General features: G+C 41.9%; 1 protein-coding gene across 1 annotated transcript in view; it reads right to left on the minus strand.

The window, feature by feature from the left end:
* The window catches only part of SHPRH (SNF2 histone linker PHD RING helicase), a 57,368-nt gene extending 35,889 nt beyond the window's left edge, over positions 1-21,479 (minus strand). Inside the window, exons 1-11 of the mRNA XM_075413735.1 lie at positions 21,337-21,479; positions 19,127-19,799; positions 18,593-18,722; positions 13,164-13,382; positions 12,928-13,006; positions 11,985-12,135; positions 10,127-10,232; positions 9,364-9,620; positions 8,225-8,920; positions 1,023-1,274; positions 134-212 (exon numbers count right to left, since the gene is read on the minus strand). Of these exons, the coding sequence (XP_075269850.1) occupies positions 134-212; positions 1,023-1,274; positions 8,225-8,920; positions 9,364-9,620; positions 10,127-10,232; positions 11,985-12,135; positions 12,928-13,006; positions 13,164-13,382; positions 18,593-18,722; positions 19,127-19,768 (2,611 nt within the window). The 5' untranslated portion in view covers positions 19,769-19,799; positions 21,337-21,479. The remainder of the gene's footprint in view (positions 1-133; positions 213-1,022; positions 1,275-8,224; positions 8,921-9,363; positions 9,621-10,126; positions 10,233-11,984; positions 12,136-12,927; positions 13,007-13,163; positions 13,383-18,592; positions 18,723-19,126; positions 19,800-21,336) is intronic.
* Positions 21,480-22,485: the final 1,006 nt, after the last annotated feature.

A 22,485-nucleotide genomic window follows, 5' to 3' on the forward strand; every position in this document is an offset into this window, starting at 1 on the left:
GTTTGTGGCTTACCAAGTCAAAAGTACCAATGAATTCAGAGCAAAACTAGCAGACATTTCAACTGCTTCAAACCACTACCTAATTATCAGCACAAGGAAAACCCACAGATGATACTGCTACATAAAATCTCACCTTCTAATCCTCGCTGCACAGGAGTGCCACTAACACACCAGCGATTGATTCCACTTAAACGGAGTGCCATTTCAGCAGCCTAACAAAAGAAGACAGAACCAATGGCAGGAAAGGAAAAACAGAGAGCAGAACACAGTCTAAAAACACGTGGACTTTATTTTTAAGAAGTCTGAACATCTTTTCAGTATGTAAGATCAGCACACCTACAAGCAGCATTAGTACAATATATTATAAAAATGTGTATAAAGTTATTCAGCTTTTTTGCAGATAACTGAAAGCTGATACAAGCCATACCCACTTCCAAGTAATCAAGTGCAATGAAGAGTTCACAGAAGGCAAACAGCAAAAAGAAACTGTATGCAAAAAAAAAAATTAAACTGGGAAATTAAAGCCCATAAGCCATTATATAAGCACCATTTTTGTCTTTCTGTCTTGGGCAAGAACACTGGACGAATACTAATTAAAATAATCTCCCTCTGCAGACTGCAGCCCTAGAGTTTGCAGACAGACTGCTGACTATTTTAGCTTCTAGACCCAAAGGACATATCCATGCCTCTGAACCATTTCACTGAACAGGCTAGTGTCTTGTTTGAAACTATCAAACACCATATACAACATCATGACCTAGTTCTTTAAACTGTCAGTATAGATTATGTTAAGTGTTTGTTGAGCTGAATATACTTCACAGTCTGTCAACATTCCAACAGGAGAACCATTTAATAGTAAATATCTCCAGCAGAGAACTCGCTTCTGAAGAACAAGCTACAAGGAGAAACTACCTGAGCATACTAAATATTAAGAGGGGGAGAGGGAAGTCTACTGTATTATTTATAGTAAGCTGGTCAAAACCTCTTCAAGCTAAATAAATGCATGACCCGGAAGGTCGTACCTTTGCAGTTGTACATTCAACCATTTGTGCTTCATCAAGGCAGATCCTCCACCACTCCACTGCTACTAAGGGGCTTGGGATGGCCATGTACCGCTTCTGATTCCTGAAACGGCGCCCATCTTCACTGTTACTGTGGGGTATATCTACATAGTTCAGCTCAGTGCGGAGGACATCGTATGTGGTGATAACCACCTCCTGCTCTGCCAACATGTGCGGCTGCAAAAAGCCATGCTTCTTCACACCTTGATACACCTACATAGATTTGTATTCAGTAAAAAAGAATGAAGGTAAGAGACACTAATAAAAGTGCTAAAATACCAGTACAGCTTAACATGTGCACACTTTTAGCACTGTTGCTTATATAATATGAAACCATTCAAAAAACCTGTATTCATATAGTAGCACAGCGGGAAATCCATATAAGTAACACAGATAATAAATGCAATACACACATCGATGCAAAATTTTTATGTATGATTATTTAAATCTTCACGAAACATTTTTCTTCTCCTTTGAAGACGACTTCAGTGTTTTCTACAACAACTATTTGTTGCAACAGTTGTTTGTAAGATTAAGTATTCTATAACTTTCTATGGAACAACTATTTAAGTCAGCGTTACATGTCTGGTCCTCTCCTCTCCTTTACCATAGACACACTACCTTTCTCGCCATTGCCCAAAAAACTCCATGAATGATTAGGCAAAGACAGAGCATGTAGCGAAATATTAAAAAAACAGAAATTATATTCTGGGTAAAAAGAATTTCTGCAGAGACTCATGAGATAAAATGAATACCCTAGTAAGAAACAATCCCTGTGCACCAACAGAATATTATTATAAACCTTTCATATTGACATTTATTCTTGTATGAGAAGTATTTTTCTAACCTCCCTCATCATTTTAAGCACAATCCTTTCAGAAACATACAGCAATTTAAATAAAAAAATTAACAAGCTAAACCAAACACTTCACAGAGGACAGGGAGGTGATTCGAGACAGCCAGCATGGCTTCACCAAGGGCAAGTCACAGAATCACAGAATGGTAGGGGTTGGAAGGGACCTCTGTGGGTCATCTAGTCCAACCCTCCTGCCGAAGCAGGGTCACCTACAGCAGGCTGCACAGGACCTTGCCCAGGCGGTTCTTGAATATCTCCAGAGAAGGAGACTCCACAACCTCCCTGGGCAGCCTGTTCCAGTGCTCCGTCACCCTCAGAGGGAAGAAGTTCTTCCTCGTGTTCAGACGGAACTTCCTGTGCCTCAGTTTGTGCCCATTGCCCCTTGTCCTGTCACTGGGCACCACTGAAAAGAGCTTGGTCCCATCCTCCTGACACCCACCCTTCAGATATTTATAAGCATTTATTAGGTCCCCTCGCAGCCTTCTCTTCTTCAGGCTGAACAAGCCCAGCTCCCTCAGCCTCTCCTCACAGGAGAGATGCTCCAGTCCCCTCACCATCCTTGTAGCCCTCCACTGGACTCTCTCCAGTAGCTCTTCATCCTTCTTGAAGTGGGGAGCCCAGAACTGGACAGAGTACTCCAGATGCAGCCTCCCTAGAGCTGAGTAGAGGGGAAGGAGAATCTCCCTCGACCTGCTGGCCACACTCTTCCTAATGCACCCCAGGATCCCATTAGCTTTCTTGGAAACCAGGGCACACTGCTGGACGACAGGTTGACCATGAGCCACCAGGACACCCAGGTCCCTCTCCACAGAGCTGCTCTCCAGTAGGTCCACCCCAAGCCTGTACTGATGCATGGGATTGGTCCTCCCCAGGTGCAGGACCCCGCACTTGCCCTTGCTGAACCTCATCAGGTTCCTCTCTGCCCAACTTTCCAGCCTGTCCAGGTCTCGCTGAGTAGCAGCACAGCCTTCTGGTGTACCTACCACTCCTGCCAGTTTTCCTGCCTGATCAACCTAGTGGCTTTCTATGATGGTGTGACTTGATCAGTGACAAGGGAAGAGCTATGGATGTGGTCTATCTGGACTTCTGTAAAGCCTTCTACACAGTCCCTCATAACTTCCTTCTCTCTAAACTGGAGCAGTATGGATTTGATGGGTGGACTGCTCGGTGGCTAAGGAATTGGTTGGAAGGTCACAGCCAGAGGGTAGCAGTCAACGGCTCGACTTCCAAGTTGATGCTGGTGACACGTGGTGTCCCTCAGGGGTCTCTACTGGGACCAGTGCTGTTTAGCATTTTCATCAATGACTTACACAGTGAGATCGAGTGTACCCTCAGCAAGTTTGCAGACGACACCAAGCTGAGTGGTGCAGTTGACACATCAGGGCGGGATGTCATCCAGAGGGACCTGGACAAGGTCGAGAAATGGGCCTGTGGGAACCTCATGAGGTTCAACAAGGCCAAGTGCAAGGTCCTTCATCTGGGTCAGGGCAACCCCCGCTATCACTACAGGCTGGGGAATGAGGGGATTGAGAGCAGCCCTGCCGAGAAGGACTTGGGGGTACTAGTGGATGAAAAGCTTGACATGAGCCACCAGTGTGCGCTCGCAACCCATAAGGCCAGCTGTATCCTGGGCTGCATCAAAAGCAGCGTGGCCAACAGGTCAAGGGAGGTGATTCTGACCCTCTACTCCGCTCTAGTGAGACCCCATCTGGAGTCCTGCGTCCAGCTCTGGAGCCCCCTGCACAAGGTGGACATGGAGCTGTTGGAGTGGGTCCAGAGGAGGGCCACAAAGATGATCCGAGGGCTGGAGCACCTCTCCTATGAGGACAGGCTGAGAGAGCTGGGGCTGTTCAGCCTGGACAAGAGAATTCTGTGGGGAGATCTTATTGCAGCCTTTCAGCACCTGAAGGGGGCCTATAGGAAAGATGGGGAAAATCTTTTCAGCAGAGCTTGTTGCAATAGGACAAGGAGCAATGGTTTTAAACTAATAGAGGGTAGATTTAGACTAGATATAAGGAAAACTTTTTTTACAATAAGGGTGGTGAAAACACTGGAACAGATTGCCCAGAGAGGAAGTGGAGGCCCCATCCCTGGAAACATTCAAAGCCAGGGTGGACGGTGCTCTGAGCAACCTGGTCTAGTTGAAGATGTCCCTGCTCGCTGCGGGGGACTGGACTAGATGACCTCGAAAGGTCTCTTCCAACCCAAAGCATTCTATGGTTCTATTATATGCGTTCCCATGGCAGCATTCCAAATCTAAAGAAAATAAATACAGCACATACTATGAGTCCCAATACACTTACAATACCAAAACATATTAAAACTTCAAATAATGTAGGACAGTACATAACCAAAATACATTTTTTGAATAGGAGTGTCTTCTCATCTCCAGGATTTTTAGCTGCTAAGAAGATTACCAGAGCTATGTATCAATCGCCTTTTCTTCCTTCTCATACAAACTTTCTCTTGCTCCCAATCTACTTCAGGAACCTACCTCAAAATTACAGGCATCCATTGCTTACTTTAAGAATTTTAACATCAGCTACTTCTTACCACTCACTTGTATATTAATCACAATATTAAAATAGGTAAGGCTTTCTTCTGACATATACAGGAATATCCCTATCTTTTTCAGAAAGAATCTATATTCCAGTCTCATCTTCAAATACCTAGCATCTTTTTATTCCTCTCTCATTCTGAAGTTCATGATTTATTATATAAGAATATACGACCTTGGTTACTGTTTATCTGTAACTACCTACAAACACTTCTAATATTTAAGAAAATCACACCATCTTTCAGTCCCTCATTGTGTCACAAACTTTAATGTTCTCTTAATCCACACAACTAATAGTTAAAAAGACCAAAATTAAGGTGACTATAAAACTGTGATTCTCCCCCCTCTTTACCCCTTGATGATCAGCATATGATTTCACTGTTGATTTCACTGTTAACTGTACGTTTTCTTCCAGTAATAATTTTCCTCTACATTTTTGCATATGGCAACAATGTTTCTGTCAACTGAGAGACACACTGCAGAAAATTTCTGTTCAGCCCCAGAGCGTGACAACAGAGCACGTGCAACCAGGTCAATGAACATGAACAAAACAGAGGGAAGAGGAGGGGGGAAAAAAATTAAAATAAATAAATAAAGGGGGGGGAGAAAAGCATGCTCACTGAAGCCATTGTTAAGAAGAAAGAAAAATAGCTGTTGAAGTCTAATGATCTCTTGAATGATGGCAGATGTCATTGCTGAGCCACTCTCCATCATCTTTGAGAGGTCCTGGAGGACAGGAGAGGTGCCCGAGGACTGGAGAAAGGCCAATGTCACTCCAATCTTCAAAAAGGGCAAGAAGGAGGACCCAGGGAACTACAGGCCGGTCAGCCTCACCTCCATCCCAGGAAAGGTGATGGAGCAGCTTATCCTGGAGGTCATCAACAAGCAAGTGGAGGAAAAGAAGGTTATCAGGAGTAGTCAGCATGGATTCACCAAGCGGAAATCATGCCTGACCAATCTGATAGCTTTCTATGATGACATGACTGGCTGGGTAGATGAAGGGAGAACCGCAGATGTTGTCTACCTAGACTTCAGCAAGGCTTTCGACACAGTCTCCCATAATATCCTCCTAGGGAAGGTCAGGAAGTATGGGCTGGATGAGTGGTCGGTGAGATGGATTGAGAACTGGCTGAATGGCAGAACTCAGAGGGTTGTCATCAGCAGCGCTGAGTCTAGTTGGAGGCCGGTAACTAGTGGTGTCCCCCAAGGGTCAGTACTGGGCCCAGCCTTGTTCAACTTCTTCATCAACGACCTGGATGAAGAGTTAAGAGTGTATCCTCAGCAAGTTTGCTGATGACACCAAACTGGGAGGTGTGGTGGATACACCAGCAGGCTGTGCTGCCATTCAGCGTGACCTGGACAGGCTGGAAAGTTGGGCAGAGAGGAACCTGATGAGGTTCAGCAAGGGCAAGTGCGGGGTCCTGCACCTGGGGAGGACCAATCCCATGCATCAGTACAGGCTTGGGGTGGACCTGTTGGAGAGCAGCTCTGTGGAGAGGGACCTGGGTGTCCTGGTGGCTCATGGTCAACATGTCGTCCAGCAGTGTGCCCTGGTTTCCAAGAAAGCTAATGGGATCCTGGGGTGCATTAGGAAGAGTGTGGCCAGCAGGTCGAGGGAGATTCTCCTTCCCCTCTACTCAGCCCTAGGGAGGCTGCATCTGGAGTACTCTGTCCAGTTCTGGACTCCCCACTTCAAGAAAGATGAAGAGCTACTGGAGAGAGTCCAGCGGAGGGCTACAAGGATGGTGAGGGGACTGGAGCATCTCTCCTATGAGGAGAGGCTGAGGGAGCTGGGCTTGTTCAGCCTGAAGAAGAGAAGGCTGCAACGGGACCTTACAAATGCTTATAAATATCTCAAGGGTGGGTGTCAGGAGGATGGGACCAAGCTCTTTTCAGTGGTGCCCAGTGACAGGACAAGGGGCAATGGGCACAAACTGAAGCACAGGAAGTTCCATCTGAACACGAGGAAGAATTTCTTCACTCTGAGGGTGATGGAGCACTGGAACAGGCTGCCCAGGGAGGTGGTGGAGTCTCCTTCTGTGGAGATATTCAAGACCCGCCTGGACAAGGTCCTCTACAACCTACTGTAGGTGACCCTGCTTCGGCAGGAGGGTTGGACTAGATGACCCACAGAGGTCCCTTCCAACCCCTACCATTCTGTGATTCTGAGTATTTATGAACAGATTTTTTGGAGGTTTATAACTTAGCCAAGCTTTGATTATTTTCACAGCAGCAGGAAAAGACAACGTGCCATAAAGCAAGACTCACTGATAAATTATAATTTCTTATTCTATTACACAAACCCATTAGAATTTCCCATGGATTGTAAGCAGCTGGACGAATAAAAAACACCCTTCACATGGAATGCAAAACCTGTTAACATGGTAAACTGGTTCTTTGAAACATCTGCACTATTTTAGTTTTAACTTTACAGAAACAACAAATTCTCATTTTGAAGCAACACTGAAAGCAAGTCTGGATGACTTACAGTTGGTAGTTAAAAGAAAAGGAAAACAGTGTCTTAGAATGAAAGGTGTCACACAGCTTAAAGTACTGACATTCAGTATTTAAGCTATTTTACCATGTAAATCTATTTCTGACAGTTTTCATCAAAGCTGGTATAAAACTTGGACTGGGTCCTACGAAAACTGCAAGTTTTACACATTTGTTAGTTGCTGCGCTAAAGCTAATTAGACTGCTCACACAAATGGCGTACTGGAGGCCTAGAATTCATTCACACATTGGGCATCTATGCAGGACAGCTGAAGGTACCAGACATAGCCTTGAATACAAAGCTTCCTCTCTTTATCAGTCTACCACTACTGGTTTTTTATTCAAAATAGAAGAGATCTACAGTTCTCAAAGTACTTTATCATTACAAAGGTTCCTGCCTACTAAAAATATGAAGGGCAAAACTTGACTACATCATTAATAGAAGAGAACGACTATCCTTGGATACTGTGATAACTGTATTAGAAAGAAATCCTGCATAGCCATAGCTACTATATGTATAATTAGGTTTATTTTAGTAACAGAACTGTTAGAAATCAAGTAAAAGGACAATACATGGTGTCCTGGTTTTGGTTAAGACAGAACCGATTTTCTTTTATTGCCACCCTATTTTAAACGGTGACACATGGTCTCCAGGTAAGCAACACCCTAACCAATATGGCAGATGTTATAGAGACAATGCCCAAGTTGTAATGGTGTTATTTTCAGTACACACACAGGCCCAAGACATCTTTTGTAAAGCCTGACAACCAAAAATTCACAAGTGCACTCTTTACATACTGAAACTTCTGTTTTTATCTAGAGCAAAATGAGCAGCAACTGTCAGAGGTGCAAATGTACAGTTAGACCGCACTGCCAAAACACCTAGAGTTAGGCCTTTCTAAGGTCCTTGGTAATCTTTCAGGGAAAAAAAACCAAACCAGCCACAAATAGCCTTCCCTGTCAGAAATCACCTATTGTTGCAATTGCTCAAAATTCGCTTCCATTTGATAAAGATGGTGGTGCACTGTATCATCTCCTAGTGAACAACAAGGAAAAAAATTAAGAACTAAAAGCAGCGAGTCTTTCTGGTACACCAACGCACCGTGCAATGCCAAAGCATAGGTGTAATAGCAAGAAATGTAGAATTCTAACACAGCGGACAAAGAAACCTCTGAACTTTATGCAATACAGTGTCAGACAGGAAGCCTTGAGCCTTGATAAAGTAACTCTCCAGAATATGAAGCTATATAATCTTACCAGAACTCGAAGAGAAGATGATCTCACATGCCTGTTGATCTCATCTACCCACTGATGACAAATGGAACTTGGAGAAATTATCAGAGTTGCTCCTGTGGAAACTGGTTTCATTGCCACAAGGCAATGGGGACAGTAGAAGGGCTTGATCTTCAGGTTTTCCTCTTTGTAGTTTACACATTCTGCATGCTGCCATAAGTAACATTTTAGGCACTGCACACGAGCTTTATAGTCAGCCAATCCAAGCTCACCACAGATGCATTCAAAACGATATTCAGAGGTATTAAATGGAAATATAGCACTGGTATGCTGTACACTACTGCCGGCATGTTCTTGGAAATTTGAGGACTGGTCCTTTGGGATTTCCTGCTGGACATCAGCTGTAGTTTTAGAAACATCAAAATCAGGATGACTGCTCATGTCACTGGAGACGAGGAGGCTGCCATGCAAATCAGGAGACTTTGGGACCACAGCTTCCAGCTTAACATTATTCTCTTTTACAAGATTCTCATCACCTGCTTCAGATTTCCTGTTATTTTTGTTTGCTGTACAATAATCATGTTCTTCCATGGTGATATCCACCCGTAAAGGGCTTTTAAGGACATTTTCAGAAGTGACATCGCTATTTCTCGATTCTTTGGTTAGAGTTTTAGCATCAATCAACTGCTTCTTCTGAATGATTTCTGAAGTCCTTGCTATCTACAAAGTAAAATTAACCAAGAATGTCAGACTCTCCCCTCACCTTCTTTTTTTGAACGTATAAACACATTAAGACATAGATATTAACATTTTGTATCAATTTCCAGTTTGAGAATTTGGTTCATGTTTACCAGTGTTTAAAAGACAACTTCACAGCAAGAACAATACACCTACCAGCCCCCGCAGCAGTATTTTAAAAGATTTATGACAGATGTAGTTAATATTTTAGCCCCAAATATGATCTACTTATGATTTCTGCTTCTTTGTTCATGAATGTCAAAGCAAATGCTGCAGTTTTCTTCATTTTTATCAATAAGCCAGCGTCACTGAACTAGTGCACACAGACAACACAGCTGAGAGTAGCACGCAATTGGTAGAAATCAGATCTGCCTTTGCAACGTTCTTTGAAGTAACTACAGCAACTGAAGTAACTATAGTTTTACCTGCTCTTTGGTTCTTTCTCGCTTCTTCTGTTCCTTGTAATTCTTTCCCAGCTTGAAAGACCCAGCCAGACCATGTCCTTTGACTTGCTCTACTACTTGTTCTGCAATCAGTTTTTCTAGAGTTCTTTTGAGAAGCCGTCTATTTCTCTGTATGTCATACCTATATATAGCACTGATGTACTTAAATATTGCAATAATGGATGCTCCTTTCTTCACATTCATTTCCTTTACAGCTGCTAATATCATGACTCGTAAGCCTGTATGTGGAATCAAAGCAAAAAAAACTTGCAGCTCACATAAAAAAATTACCTTAGAGAATGCATATTAAGGGAAGTCTAAACACCGTGTTCATCTAAAAAAATGCAAAACAAAGACAGGCAACAGTTTTGACAATGCTTTGCTTGAGGTTGCCCTACAAATCGCTATTTTTCAGTGATTCTAAGACAATATTGAACAGCAATAGAAATAAGTCACTCAATTTTCTTACTGAAACTTACAAAAAGATAGTGTATTTCAGTTAAACGCATAAGATCCCCTACAATGACCTTTAGTTATATGGAGCTCTGTAGCACAGAGATCTAAGTTGGTAACTTTACTTTTAACTCTGGATCACTTGTTTGTAGCATGCAATCCTACATCACAGTGCTCAGGAAAAGAATCATTTAATTCTGCAGAAGTGAAGAGTAGCCTTGAACTCATAGTGGCCAATATAAGACTTATGTCAAAAGCAAAATGTATTTAAAAAGTCATCAGAAATACTTACTGGGATATTGTACTTTTTCCTTCAATTTAAGCTCCATTTCCTTTGTTTTTTTCTTTTTATTTCCCTCTAAAGGTTGAGGTGGAACAAAGAAGTTCACAAGCTTACCCTAATGCAGACAACATTAAATAGTTATTAGCTCATTTCTCTTCACAGTAGTTCTGAACCTCATTAACCTTTTCACATTTGAAAATATGCATGGGCTGCTACAGGTGTGTGCTCCGATAGCTCATTTTTAGAGTACAGAGTGATACCCCACTCAGTTTAGTCTGTCAGCACCCTACACTGAGAACAGAAAGAACAGCCCTACAAGCTGCTTGGGTCCTCCACTACTTCAGAACTAAGTTACAGGAATCTATAGCTGTATGTCATCTAGGTTACTGATGTGGGGAGGAAAATATATATATTTTATAGCTAGAAACACAAAAGGAGGTAAGCAATATAGAGTGAAAAGCCCTAGGTAGCTGTATAATAAGTAAGCTTCTTTTCTTAGGGACTGCCCCCCCAAAATATACTCTATTATTAGTGATTCAGGAATAGTGATTTAATTCAAGGAGAGGTATACTCAAGGACTGGCATATAAAAAAATCCCAAAGGTGGAACAAATGCAATGCCATTATTTCTACAATTAATTGTTCTATAGCTGTATTCATTGACACTTCACTCTGCCCTGTCAAATTGGTTGCTTTGCAGAGTTCTTAAAACGGTAACTGCGATGAAACTGCAGACACCGAACCCTACAGTGAGTTGAAATACTTGGGAGTAACTCTGACATTGGCTTACACAAGCCAGGAGTTATCCAGAAAGTCTCTGTTAGAATAAAGCAATTCTGTTTTGTTTTGTTTTTTCAGGACATCATAGCAAGACATTTTACATTTGAAGACAAGAAGAAGAGAGATGACAAGGGGCCTTCTGGAGGAGTGGAATAGGGCCGTGTAACTACAGGCAATGTCACATAATTCTGTTCATAAAGATCCCAAAATATTAGCTAAGATGTCTGTCCTGACTACTCATACCATGAAACAGTTTCATAACTTCAGCTCTCCAAAAGCCCTGGTCTCTACCTACTGCTGCCAGCTGATGTCCAGATGCTTTAGTGCTCATACTCCCCTCTTCACACTCCTCACTGCTGACCCTCTGACACACTTAAGGAGAATCTTACTCTCTCTTTGAGAATTGGGTCTTTTTCACTGATAAAATTACAAGCGGGTAGCAGATCATTATGAACAGATGTACAAAGAAACTGACTGCCATGAGTTCAAAAGGATGGCACCCCAAGAAGTGGTAAGAGTTTAGTTAAGGATAAACGTTCTCTCCCTTCAGAGAGAATTTTTAGCTTTAGTGCATGTGCTAAGTTTTCACAGGATGCATGACGATGAAAGTGAAAAGATGAAAAACTATTGCTAAATAAGTCCATTTATTATATGAAATAAAGGGGGAGCAGAAATCTTTATTCACCGAGTTTACATTGTCCATATTTTAGCACAGAACGTACGTCTAATAGATGTTTGATACTCCTCAATACAATGAAGTGAAGGGGAGAATGATTTCCAACATAGCAGACTAACTTACACATTTATACACTCCTGGAGTGTGTGTAAACTACCAACAGCCTATTAACAGTGCAGCTGCCTGCTAACATTCTTAGCAATGGCAACTATCAACTGTTTCTCATGCAAACCATTCCACTATTTATGCCACCAAGTATCACATCCTACAAAGCAAAAATTTTCACTGTACTTTAATCCAGCTTTAAATCTGGACTTCTATAAAACAGAAAGTAAAGAACTCAAGAGAAGTGCATTTCCACTAATTCTAAAAAGTACTTTCTTCACACTAAATCTTGTCCTGGTTTTCTTACCTCAGGCAATGTTAGATCATCTTGTTTAATGTCTGGTCGGGTATGAGTGAGAATAAGAGCCAACACTTCCACTGTTTTTCCAAGTCCCATCTCATCTGCCAAAATACCTCCAGGCCACTGGGGTCCAGCAATCGGACATTCACGGATAATACTAAAATTCAAGTACATTCCCAAATGAAAGTCAGTAACTATAGAAAGGTGTGACAGAGAAGCACATGTTCACACACATAGCATAGCTTCACCAAGGCAAAGATTGTAAGGTGAGCCATTATCTTCTATTAGATAAGCCGAGATTGACAAAAGCTAGCAAGCTTTTTGGGTGTACAAACCTGACCAAGGTGAATACGTATGTCAGAAGTTTTTGGATTTTTATCCCTCCTAACAGGCCTTGCCTTGATAACCTTAGCTTATCATAACATTAGTCTCCAAAAATTGAAATATATTTATATTCATGCATTAAAGATATGAAAATTATATAGGAAAAAAAATAAAGAGCAAACTAGCAATCAAAAGGTTCCATTCAAACCAAATTAATGAGAAAAGTGAAACAGAGTTAGTAAGGCAATACCCAGCATTAATAAAAAGCATTATACTCCCTCCTTCCTTTAGACTTTAAAAACATTGGACCAGAAGGTCGAAACCTCTGATAATTTAAAAAAGTGTTAAACTTGAAACCACAAATTGGCACAGAAATAAAAAAAAAAAAAGCTTTAAGAATTATGTCTTCAACTTGGGATTTACAGATTTACCTGCTATTACACACTCCAGTTTGCCTTTTTTTTTTTTTCAAATTAAAGTTATCACCGTTCTAACCCTTTAGTTGCCAACTGAAAAATGACAGTTATGGATTATCTTAATTCCTCCAGGTAAAAGCTGCCAATAAGTTTTTCACAAAGTACAACCTTGAGGTGTTCTCAGAAAGAGGTAACTATAAAAAACATACCAGCCAGTAAATGGATTATAGTAGATTTTTACTCCATCCAAAGTGATGACCTCCCGCCACAAGAAGTGCAGTGCATTTTCTATGGAGAAAGAGTTCATGTTACTATTATGAGGTTTCTCTATAAGCAGCAGACTGCTTAGAATTGTTCAGCCTTATTGTGACATTTAGAAGCAAAAAGACGCCCACCTCTACCAGGTTTCCCCAACTACTCAGGTTTTCCAGACCCATATACTTGCCACTGCTCGGAGTGCTTGTGAGGTTCTCTCGGTGAAGCATCCAGTTCACAGCCTCGCTTTGGTACGGCCGCAGAATCGGAATTAATGCAGGATGCTGCACGTCCCCTCTCAGCGCCTGGATGTCCTGCTGATGGGTGCGCCTCACAAAATCATAAAGCTCTTCAATATTTTGTCGCTCTAGTTCCGCATCAGATTCTTCCTCATCTTCCTCCAGCTCATCTGCATACCCCAAATAATTCAAGACACACGTTATCAATCAACTCTGATCAACATTTCAGTAAATTTTGCTGCAACATATTTAGTTAACACAAGAAAGTAAGCAAAGCAAAACATTGTTTAAACATCTGTCATGACTGCACCTGACTCAGCTAGCAGCAGTAGGAAACAATGAGCACCACTTTCCTGAAAGTTAACATTAACATGCTGTGGTGATCACAGAGGTACACATTTCTTTAGAATTTAGGGATACAATGACCAGACCTTATTTGTTTCATAAAGACCTTCCCCTAAACATTTCTAACTGATATAGAACCATAAATAACTCACATTTCAGATTTAATTGTTAACATGGGTCGATGATCTTACAGAAACTGGAAAAACACAGTGGGTTGTCAAGGATTTGTACATTTTTCATGAAATAAAGCCTTTCTTGATAAAGTAACGTATCAAAAAAAAAAAATCAAAACCCAGGAAAACAGGAGATTCTCTTCAGCGAGCTTTTCTGTTAATTTTAAATTATCCATCTGGATAAGAAAACTGTAGAAGTAGGACAATACAAAATTCTCACCACTTCCATCATTGCAAGAATTCAGACAAAGCAGACTTTAGAAATTAAAATCCCACCTCAAGAGAAGTGCGTACCCTCTGGAACAGAAGGCCTACCCTTCTTTTCTACCCTCTAGGAAAGGCGGCCTTGTTCTTACATATTTTTCACATAATTTGGATATATGGGCATACATAGAACTCAACACCGTAGAACAAAAATTGATGAAAAATTCACATGGTCAGCATTTTAGGAAACTGACATAAGATGAGGGAAGAAAACACTGGGAGGACAAGTTTTAACACTGTTTTAGGTCTCAAATCAAAAACATTGGTACCAATAAAACAGCTATACAACTCTACAGTTCGAAGAAAGATACTAACCCTAGCTAGCACTGGAGATAAAGTCACCTTGCAGAATTTTCCTCAAAAAAAAAAAAAAAAATTTTTTTGAAGCAAGTCAAGGCCAGCACTTTCAGCACAAAGTGACCTTAAGGTATATTTAACAGTATAATATACCAACAAAAAGAGAAAACAGCTAATGGCAGGCACATTTAAACCAAATTATAATTACGAAGCCTCACGCTAACAAAGAGATGCACCTGTACCTGGCACAAACACCAGAGAGCTTAAGATTAAAATAAAGTTGGGGGGCTGCTATTAGGACTCTCTTTCACAGAAAGCAAAAGCTTTTCTTTCATTCAAATGAGTGGTGAAGGTGAAGAATGGTTTCCAAAACAAACAGCAGGAAATTATGTGCTTGTGTACGGCAGCCACCAGTGCCCTCTCCTAATCTTTTGAAGTCAATGAACAATTGGACCCGTGCATTCCTGAGTCCAGTTCCTGCCTACTGCTGAGGCCACTCCGGGACTTCCCAGTGCTGCCTGGCAGCTGCTGGCGGGATGCCAGCACGCTGGCACCCAGCTCCGGGAAACTCAGCATCAGGTTCATACATTTTCTTTTATTTCTCTTATTATTTATACTCTTAGTAAAGCTGTTCTAATATTCAATTTGTAAGTCCCTCTCCTTTTTCCCTTTCCCATGGCAGGAGGCAGAGAGCATCTGTCACTCTGCTCTAAATGGCAACAATCTCTCTCGGTTACTTACTAAACAGTGAATATTTAATTATCCTTTTAACCATTTCAAAATGTAATTCAATAATACGGCTTTCATGTTGGTATTTTTTACCTTTGAGAAACAGATGGTATTGTACCATCTAAAAATTCAGTATCTATGATATATTCCATAATCAAGTATTCTACTTCACTCTTTCAGTGACTGAAGTTCTGCTAATGCAACTGCAGTGGGACCTCCCTGTTTTCTCTGTAGGGCAGTTTCCAGGCTGCTGTATAAGAATATCTACATCGATGAAAATGTAATCTTTCCCCCCTTTATTCTAGATTAATCAAAAACTTGTTGCTTCACATTTGATATTAAAAACTGCCACTCTTCTTTGTACAACGAATTTATTCTTCTTAAGAAAGTTGAAGGAAAATGGTATATGGCATAAGCTATTGCCACGCTACTGTATGTCATACATGTTCCACGACACTCCAAAACATTTACAATTCACTAGAACAAAGAGCAAGTAAACAGACATTTTAGCTTTTTTTTTTTATTTTAACTATAAAGACGATGGTTTTTTTTCATATTAAGAAAGCAGCTAGCTGGACCTACAAGTGATCTATGCCTGTGTGTTCAGTGAGGCAACAAGAAGCAATCTGTAATATTATACAGCAGATACAGGATACAACCTATTATAAAACCAGCTATTTATTAAAGCAAACAAAAGAAATTTCTGTACAGAAATTTCTCAAAAAAGTGATTAACTCCACAAACTAGTGTTCAAAACTCGTGAAGCTTCTACATATTAAATACTTTGTCACTCTTACGCAGATTTGTTAACGCACCTATCCTTTGCCTGCCATAACTTGAGATGGAATTCCTGCCACAAAGTCTCAGAACCATCTAGAAGGACATTAACATGATGAATACACTGAGGAAAACAAATCTATAAAAATTAAATGTAGGAACAGAGAGGTCATGTCCCTATTTGTGTAAATCCTTGTGCGCAACTCCATCAATGCAAGAATCTGCTCAGAGGGAAGAAGCAGCCTCATCTTGGAACACTGTTGCAGAGTTCATTTCAGATGATATTGACAAGTGTTAAAATACATGCTTACACACAGCTCTAAAGAAATTTCAATTAATTCTGATTAAAAACAGGTGAAATTCCAACAAAGACTAAGTTGTTAGAAACGGAAATCAATTTACATTTCTTAAGAGGAATGTATTCATTGGCATAGAATTAAGGCTGTATTGTTCTATGCTACATCAAAAAGTATGTGCTTAAAAGCTGATAGAAAATATAACTGGTTTCACAGCATGTAACTGCCTAGGGTATTCGCTCCCAAATCTTTCCTGTTTCTGTGACATACTTCATTTCTGAATTTGGAGCACCGCATAATGCACGCTATGGACTTCTACAGTGGTTTAATGATCCTGTCTTGTTTTCTAAATACTTTCAGGACAACTCTTTACCTTTGATTTGGTTTGACTGACACTGAACACTAAGTTGATGCATTTACTGAGCTATACACCTACCTACTGAACTACAAGCCTAGTTGCAGCAGTTAGCAGAGGCCATCATCAAATTTTTTCTAATGTGAAGTAAGGACTTTTTTCTTCTGCACTGCTTTATATTTGTCTGTTTATACTGAATCCCCGTTGCCTAGTCTGCTTGCAAGCTTTCAGGTGTTCTTCACCCCTATTATGCTGAATAATACATTTAAAGTTTGTGACACCATCTCACCAATCACTATATCCCCCAAAGCATTAGGAATACCTTAAGCTGCACATGTGCAGCTTAAGGTATTCCGAATGCCTTGGAATGACTAGGCATTGTAGGACTTGACTAGTGATCTTCATACACATTAACAACCATTTACTTCTATCCTCCACACCGTCTATTTTACTTAACCACTACCTGGCATTCATCGGTGTAGAATTAAGACTATTATTGTTTCACATCACTTCAAAACGTACATGCTGAAAAACGGTCAGAAAATTTACCAGTTGGCAACATAGCTCCTTTATGAACCTGAGCTGGTTGCATGGCTTCTGAAACAGTAAGTTACGGCATAACAATCCAATCACTCAGGTCCACACTCTTGCTCCAGTAACTTTGAGGAGCATGTCTTCCCCCTTCAGAAGCTACACTGCCTCTTCAACTGTAAGCTACACTGAACCATGTAGTCCATAAAAATCTATCCTTTAGCGTACTGAGGGCAAATGCCCCAAGTTCCAGCAGAAAAATCTTTTGGATCTCAAAATAGGTCACTGTTCAATTTGTCTGTAAACCATCTCTTTCCCCAACTCTTCCACATCTAGAAGATACACAGAGAAGAAAGCTGTGCTTCCTGCTATAGCATTACCAGAGCACTCTTTCATGTGCCTTAGTCATCTCATGTCTATGAATTATCTGACAGATATTCTGCTTCTAGTGCATTTATGACAATGTATTTTTCCTAACGCATTTAAAAATATTACTATTCATTTCTATGTCGTAAAATATTTATTCTTCAGACTTCTTTTTGGATCTGCTTTAGTGTGTTTCTAAACCAAAACTGACAAACGTGCTTCAGTCAGATTACTTCATTTTTTTGAAAGATGACTTGTTACACACAGTATCTTCTGTTCCCCACATTCTTAGTTATATTGGCCCTTCCCTTGGTAGATCTCAAGTCTTAGATTCTGAGCGTTGCACGTTTGCTCTTTGCAGCAGGCATGGATGTACAGTTTTTATTCTGTTAGCTCTTCCTTTTGGCTTCTCTTTACCAAGTTGCCTAATTTTTTATACAATTTGCCTTTTGAAATTAAGTACAATTATACAGGGGTTGCTAGGCTTCTGTTGTTTCCGCAAAAACACTGAAACTCAGTATATTACGGTCACTGTTCCCGAGTCAGTCTTCAACTAACATTCTCAATCCAACCTACATGCAGGAAGAAGACTGAGATTGGTTTTTTTAAGTTTCCTAAATCATTACATCACAAAGTGTTCATTGATCACCTTCAGAGCCTGTATCACAACTAAGTATAATCTGGCAAACATATATTCAATTCCAAAATGAAGACATTGCCCATGTTTGTAAATTTGTAGTGGTGTATTCTTAAAGTTATCATCAAGGTGCATTTACTAGTAGTTTACATTACAACTGCTTTACAATATACACCAAACTAGAAATTCTGTTGCCACACTTGTGTATTAGGCACCAAACTAGGAGCAAAAGCTTTCCAAATTTAATTCTTGGTTCTTTTAAATAGTTCCCATGCAACTCGGACAAACTACTGCAGATCTGTTCAAACAACCCACATGAATCAGCAAAAACTGGATTTATTCCCAAAAGGGTAAGGACTGAAACTTCTATGTGCCTCAGTGCCTTATCTGTAGAGGGGGAATATTATCACCTGTAATTTGAACATAAACTAATTAGCACATGATTAATGGTCAGATAATATGGACATAAGTACCCAATAATATTACCTTGAAAATCAAGTTGCTTTAGATGGCAGGAATAACTTACTATTTTCCCTTACACTTAAAACTATTAAAAAAAGACACTTTAATAACAAAAATTATTCACCAACATCCAACTGAATCGCATTACCTGGAATTAAAAAACTATAGAACTTTTCCATGAGTTTTTGAATCAGCTGATTAGCTTTTTTGGGTCTTCCACCTCCATCACTGAGGAACTCTGGTTTACTTAGCCCAGCTTCCAGAAGGTAAATTCCAACCTGGGAAATGATTATACCATTAATCATTTCATTAACTGTTAGAATGTCAAGAACATTATAAACAGAAGAGTATGAAGATAACAACAGTGCTTTGAAAATTAGCAGATACAGAGGGATATAATACATCTACTAAAATCACCATATAGAGGATACAGCACACTGCACCTAAAAGCTCCTGCGATTCCTTCGGGTAAGGCATTACTAACAGTACAACAGTAAAAAGAATGTTTTTTAGGAAAAAACACACTGAAAACTTTTACATAAGCATGTATAAACTACGCATTTTCATCACATTACAAAAATACATGATAGCTGCCAGACTCCATTGTTCAGAGATTTTTATTTTGTATTTCAAACAAAAAAGAACAACTTATAAAATGCAAAACAAATGTAGCAACACATACCTTTAAAGCTTGAGCCTCTCCAGGTCTTTGATAAAGTCCAATTATCTTTTTCTTTTGCAACCACCTCAAGCCTTCCAATATTTCACCACCTAAAGCTGTTTCCACCAAAATACGTTGTTCATAAGCACCCAGGTATTCTTTTGTTTCATTACTGTACTCTTCTTCACTTCTTTCATGAACACAGACCTGCAGCTGATCATCAGAGTCTCCTCTCATCAAAGTAAAGCTCCTTTCATGGAATTTGTCAGTTAGAATTTGCTCAGAAGGAAGATGAAGAGCAAATTCTCCCAACAAAGCCTTCCAGGACCTGTCTGCACGGTATGGCAAGACTATAATATTTAGCTGTACTAATACAGGAGTCAAGATGGAATATGAGTCGTCTTCATCGTTAACTGTCAAAAACTTAACAGATTTTGAGCCACTGCCTTCTTTTTGAATGAGATCTTCATCAGTGCTATCATCATTTATAACAATGAAGGACGCAGAAGAAGTGCTTGGACCTGGAACGTGGTCCTCATTAGTCATTTCATCACCTAATGTTATCATCTCATTTCTCCGGTCTTCATGCATATTCCAGCAGAGCTTTTTCTTCTTCTCCTCATCTATTTTTGATGGAGGTGCACGTTTTCGACGACTACTCATTTTGTCGTTTTGTCAACAGTATTTTCAGTCTCTGTAAGATGAAGTAAATTAGTCAGCAATAAGTATCACAAAATCAAATGCCCACACTGAAATTTCACTATGCAGTAGCTGCTAAACTCACAAAAGGTTTGGATGCAGACATATGCACTAAGAAATCCAACTGTTCAAAACAGACTCTGTTTTACAGAGCCTCTCCTGTCCTGGTGCCATCACACAAAGCTGGACAGGAAGAATCTGCCTTGTGCTATATCTTATCAATTTGCCAGACAGCTACAGAGATCAACAAGGATGCTACATTTCACAGCTGTAACTCATAATCTTGTGGGACAGATCTAAAACCAGCAGCAGTGGAATCCCTCAAAGGTGGGTGTGGAGGGAGATGGGAAAAGAAACTCCACTAACAAAAGTACAGGAGGCACATGAGATTCGCAGACGGGTGCGGGCCAAATACGCACACAAAATCCTTCCTTCTTTCAAAGTCTACATTGAGATAAAACTTCAAGCAAACTTGACACGGGGCTAGCCTGAAGCCGCGATTACATAAAATATGGTTTAAAGCCCAAGCTACTGAATTCTTTCCTTAGAAGTCGCTAACAACCTTCCTACTAGTATTGTTTACTTTCCCAGGAAACCGTACGTTCCTAGACCTGGATATATAAATTGCTTGCAGAAGAGCCCTTACTTATTCTATTATGCATTGCAGTGGGACCAATCAGCAGACTAAATGCATAGTCTTACTGATTTTGACTACCGGCAAAGTTACACCAAGATACACGTCCAACTCCTTGACTGAAGCTGGGCAGTGAATACATTTTATGGATAAAACACTAGAAAATAAAGTACACGTGCTAAACAACACATGTGAAGAAGCAGATTATGGAATATTAGACCCATCTGGGAAACTAACAGCTACATACTCAAAGTTACATGCTCATACTTAAATACTCAAACAAGTACTAAGCCTTTCTTTTTTTAATATAAAAACCACTGTTTTTATAAGTGGCCTGAACACAGCAGTAGATCGAGGACCTCATATTACAGCACTGCCTTTGTCAGCAAAGACAGGAAAATATTTAGACACCCACGTGGAATTAGCTTCTAAACACAACTTTTAAAGAAACGTAGGAAGGTGAGAGGCAGGAACGCAGGAGCACCCTAAAACGCGCCCACGACGCGCAGCGACGGCCCCGCCACCAGCAGCAGCCCGCCCGGCGCTGCCCCAGGCCGCAGCCGCCGCACCACGCAGCCCGCCGCTGTGACACTCCCCCCCCCCACCGTTAGCAGGAGACCCGCGGGGCCAGGCGCGCATCGAGCCGCCGGCCCGGGGCACTCGCCGCTCCCCCGAGACACCCGCACAGACCCCCGGGCCGCCAGCCCCGCCGCCCCGCCGCCGGCCGCGGCCAGGCCGCCCCGCCACGCTACCGCCAGGCGCGGAGGGGGGGCGGGCAGGCCGACCGACCGGCCGGCCACTGCCCTCCCGGGCCTGGGGAAGGGAGGGGGGGGCCTCACTGCGGCCCCTGGAGCCGCGCCGGGATGGAGGGGAGCAGCGCCAACGGCCGCCAACGTACCGAGGGAGTAACGGCGCTGCGCCCGCGGCTGCTTCCCCGCTCGGGGCAGGCCCCCCCCGCGCAGGGGCGGCGGGCGGACGGAGTGCTGGTGGCTGTGAGGAACCCACGGCCCCTCCGCCGCTGGCGAAGTAGGCAGCGCCTACCGGGCACGGGGGCGGGCACGGGGATGCGCGCGCACCCGCCCTGGCCCGGCCGGCGACCAATAGGATCCGAGGAAGGTGACAGTTCTCCCCGCCCCCCACGCCAGCGGAAAAAGCAACGGGAAGGCGACGAGCGGCGCAAGCGCAGAGGTGGCCCCCGGGGCAAGGGGGCGGGAAAAACGCTGGTCGCCCTCAGTGGGGCGTAGCTGAGGGAGGACTCAAGAACGAGGCTGTTGGCGGCGTGTGCAGGCGCGGCCGGCTGTGAGGGAAGGCGGGTGGGGCTGCCTGTCCGGCTGAGGGCTGGTGGGTCGGTCTGTCCGTCTGACATGGTGTGATGTCCGTCTGACGTGATGAGGCTGGGGAGGGGAATGGTCAGGGTTATACCCGTGAGGAACGAGGCCGTAGGGTACTGGGTAGCTTATAGCCCCTCATGGGGTTCGTGAGCCATTTTGGGGCACTATGTCAGGTGTTCGTGTGATGGCTGAGGGGAAAAAAAATAACCAGAGCCTTTTGGCTGGAGTGCATTTTAGCACAACTACTCACGCCATTGCTTTAAAAATTCTTTCAGGCTTAGAAGGAGCAGGGGAGGCACTTCCCGTGTCTACTTTGCGTGCCCGGTCGCACACAGGGAAAGGTGATGCTGAGGAATGGTTCCTCAAAGTGGTGGTGGTGGAAACCTTGATGCAACCTGTGAGGTGAAACACTGTTGAGAGAAAAGAGAGGCACAAGACAGTCCGTTAAGTCACGCGACAAGAGTGATTTCATGGATTCCTGGGCAATTAGCACAGCAAAATGGCAAGATTAGTCCAACATTTTTAATGACAAATACCACTTCACTAAAAACCATAAAAACATTTAACTTGTGAAATACACAGATCCAAACCTGGGGTGTTAAAACAGCCAAAAATGCACGAATTGAAAAGCAGTTTACAGGTTGTTTTTTTTTCTTATAACAAACTTTTCAACCATTTGTTAGGATTAGTCTTCACAAATCAGTTAATTACTTGTC

Source organism: Opisthocomus hoazin, chromosome 2, assembly GCF_030867145.1.
Source record: "Opisthocomus hoazin isolate bOpiHoa1 chromosome 2, bOpiHoa1.hap1, whole genome shotgun sequence".
NCBI lineage: Eukaryota > Metazoa > Chordata > Aves > Opisthocomiformes > Opisthocomidae > Opisthocomus > Opisthocomus hoazin.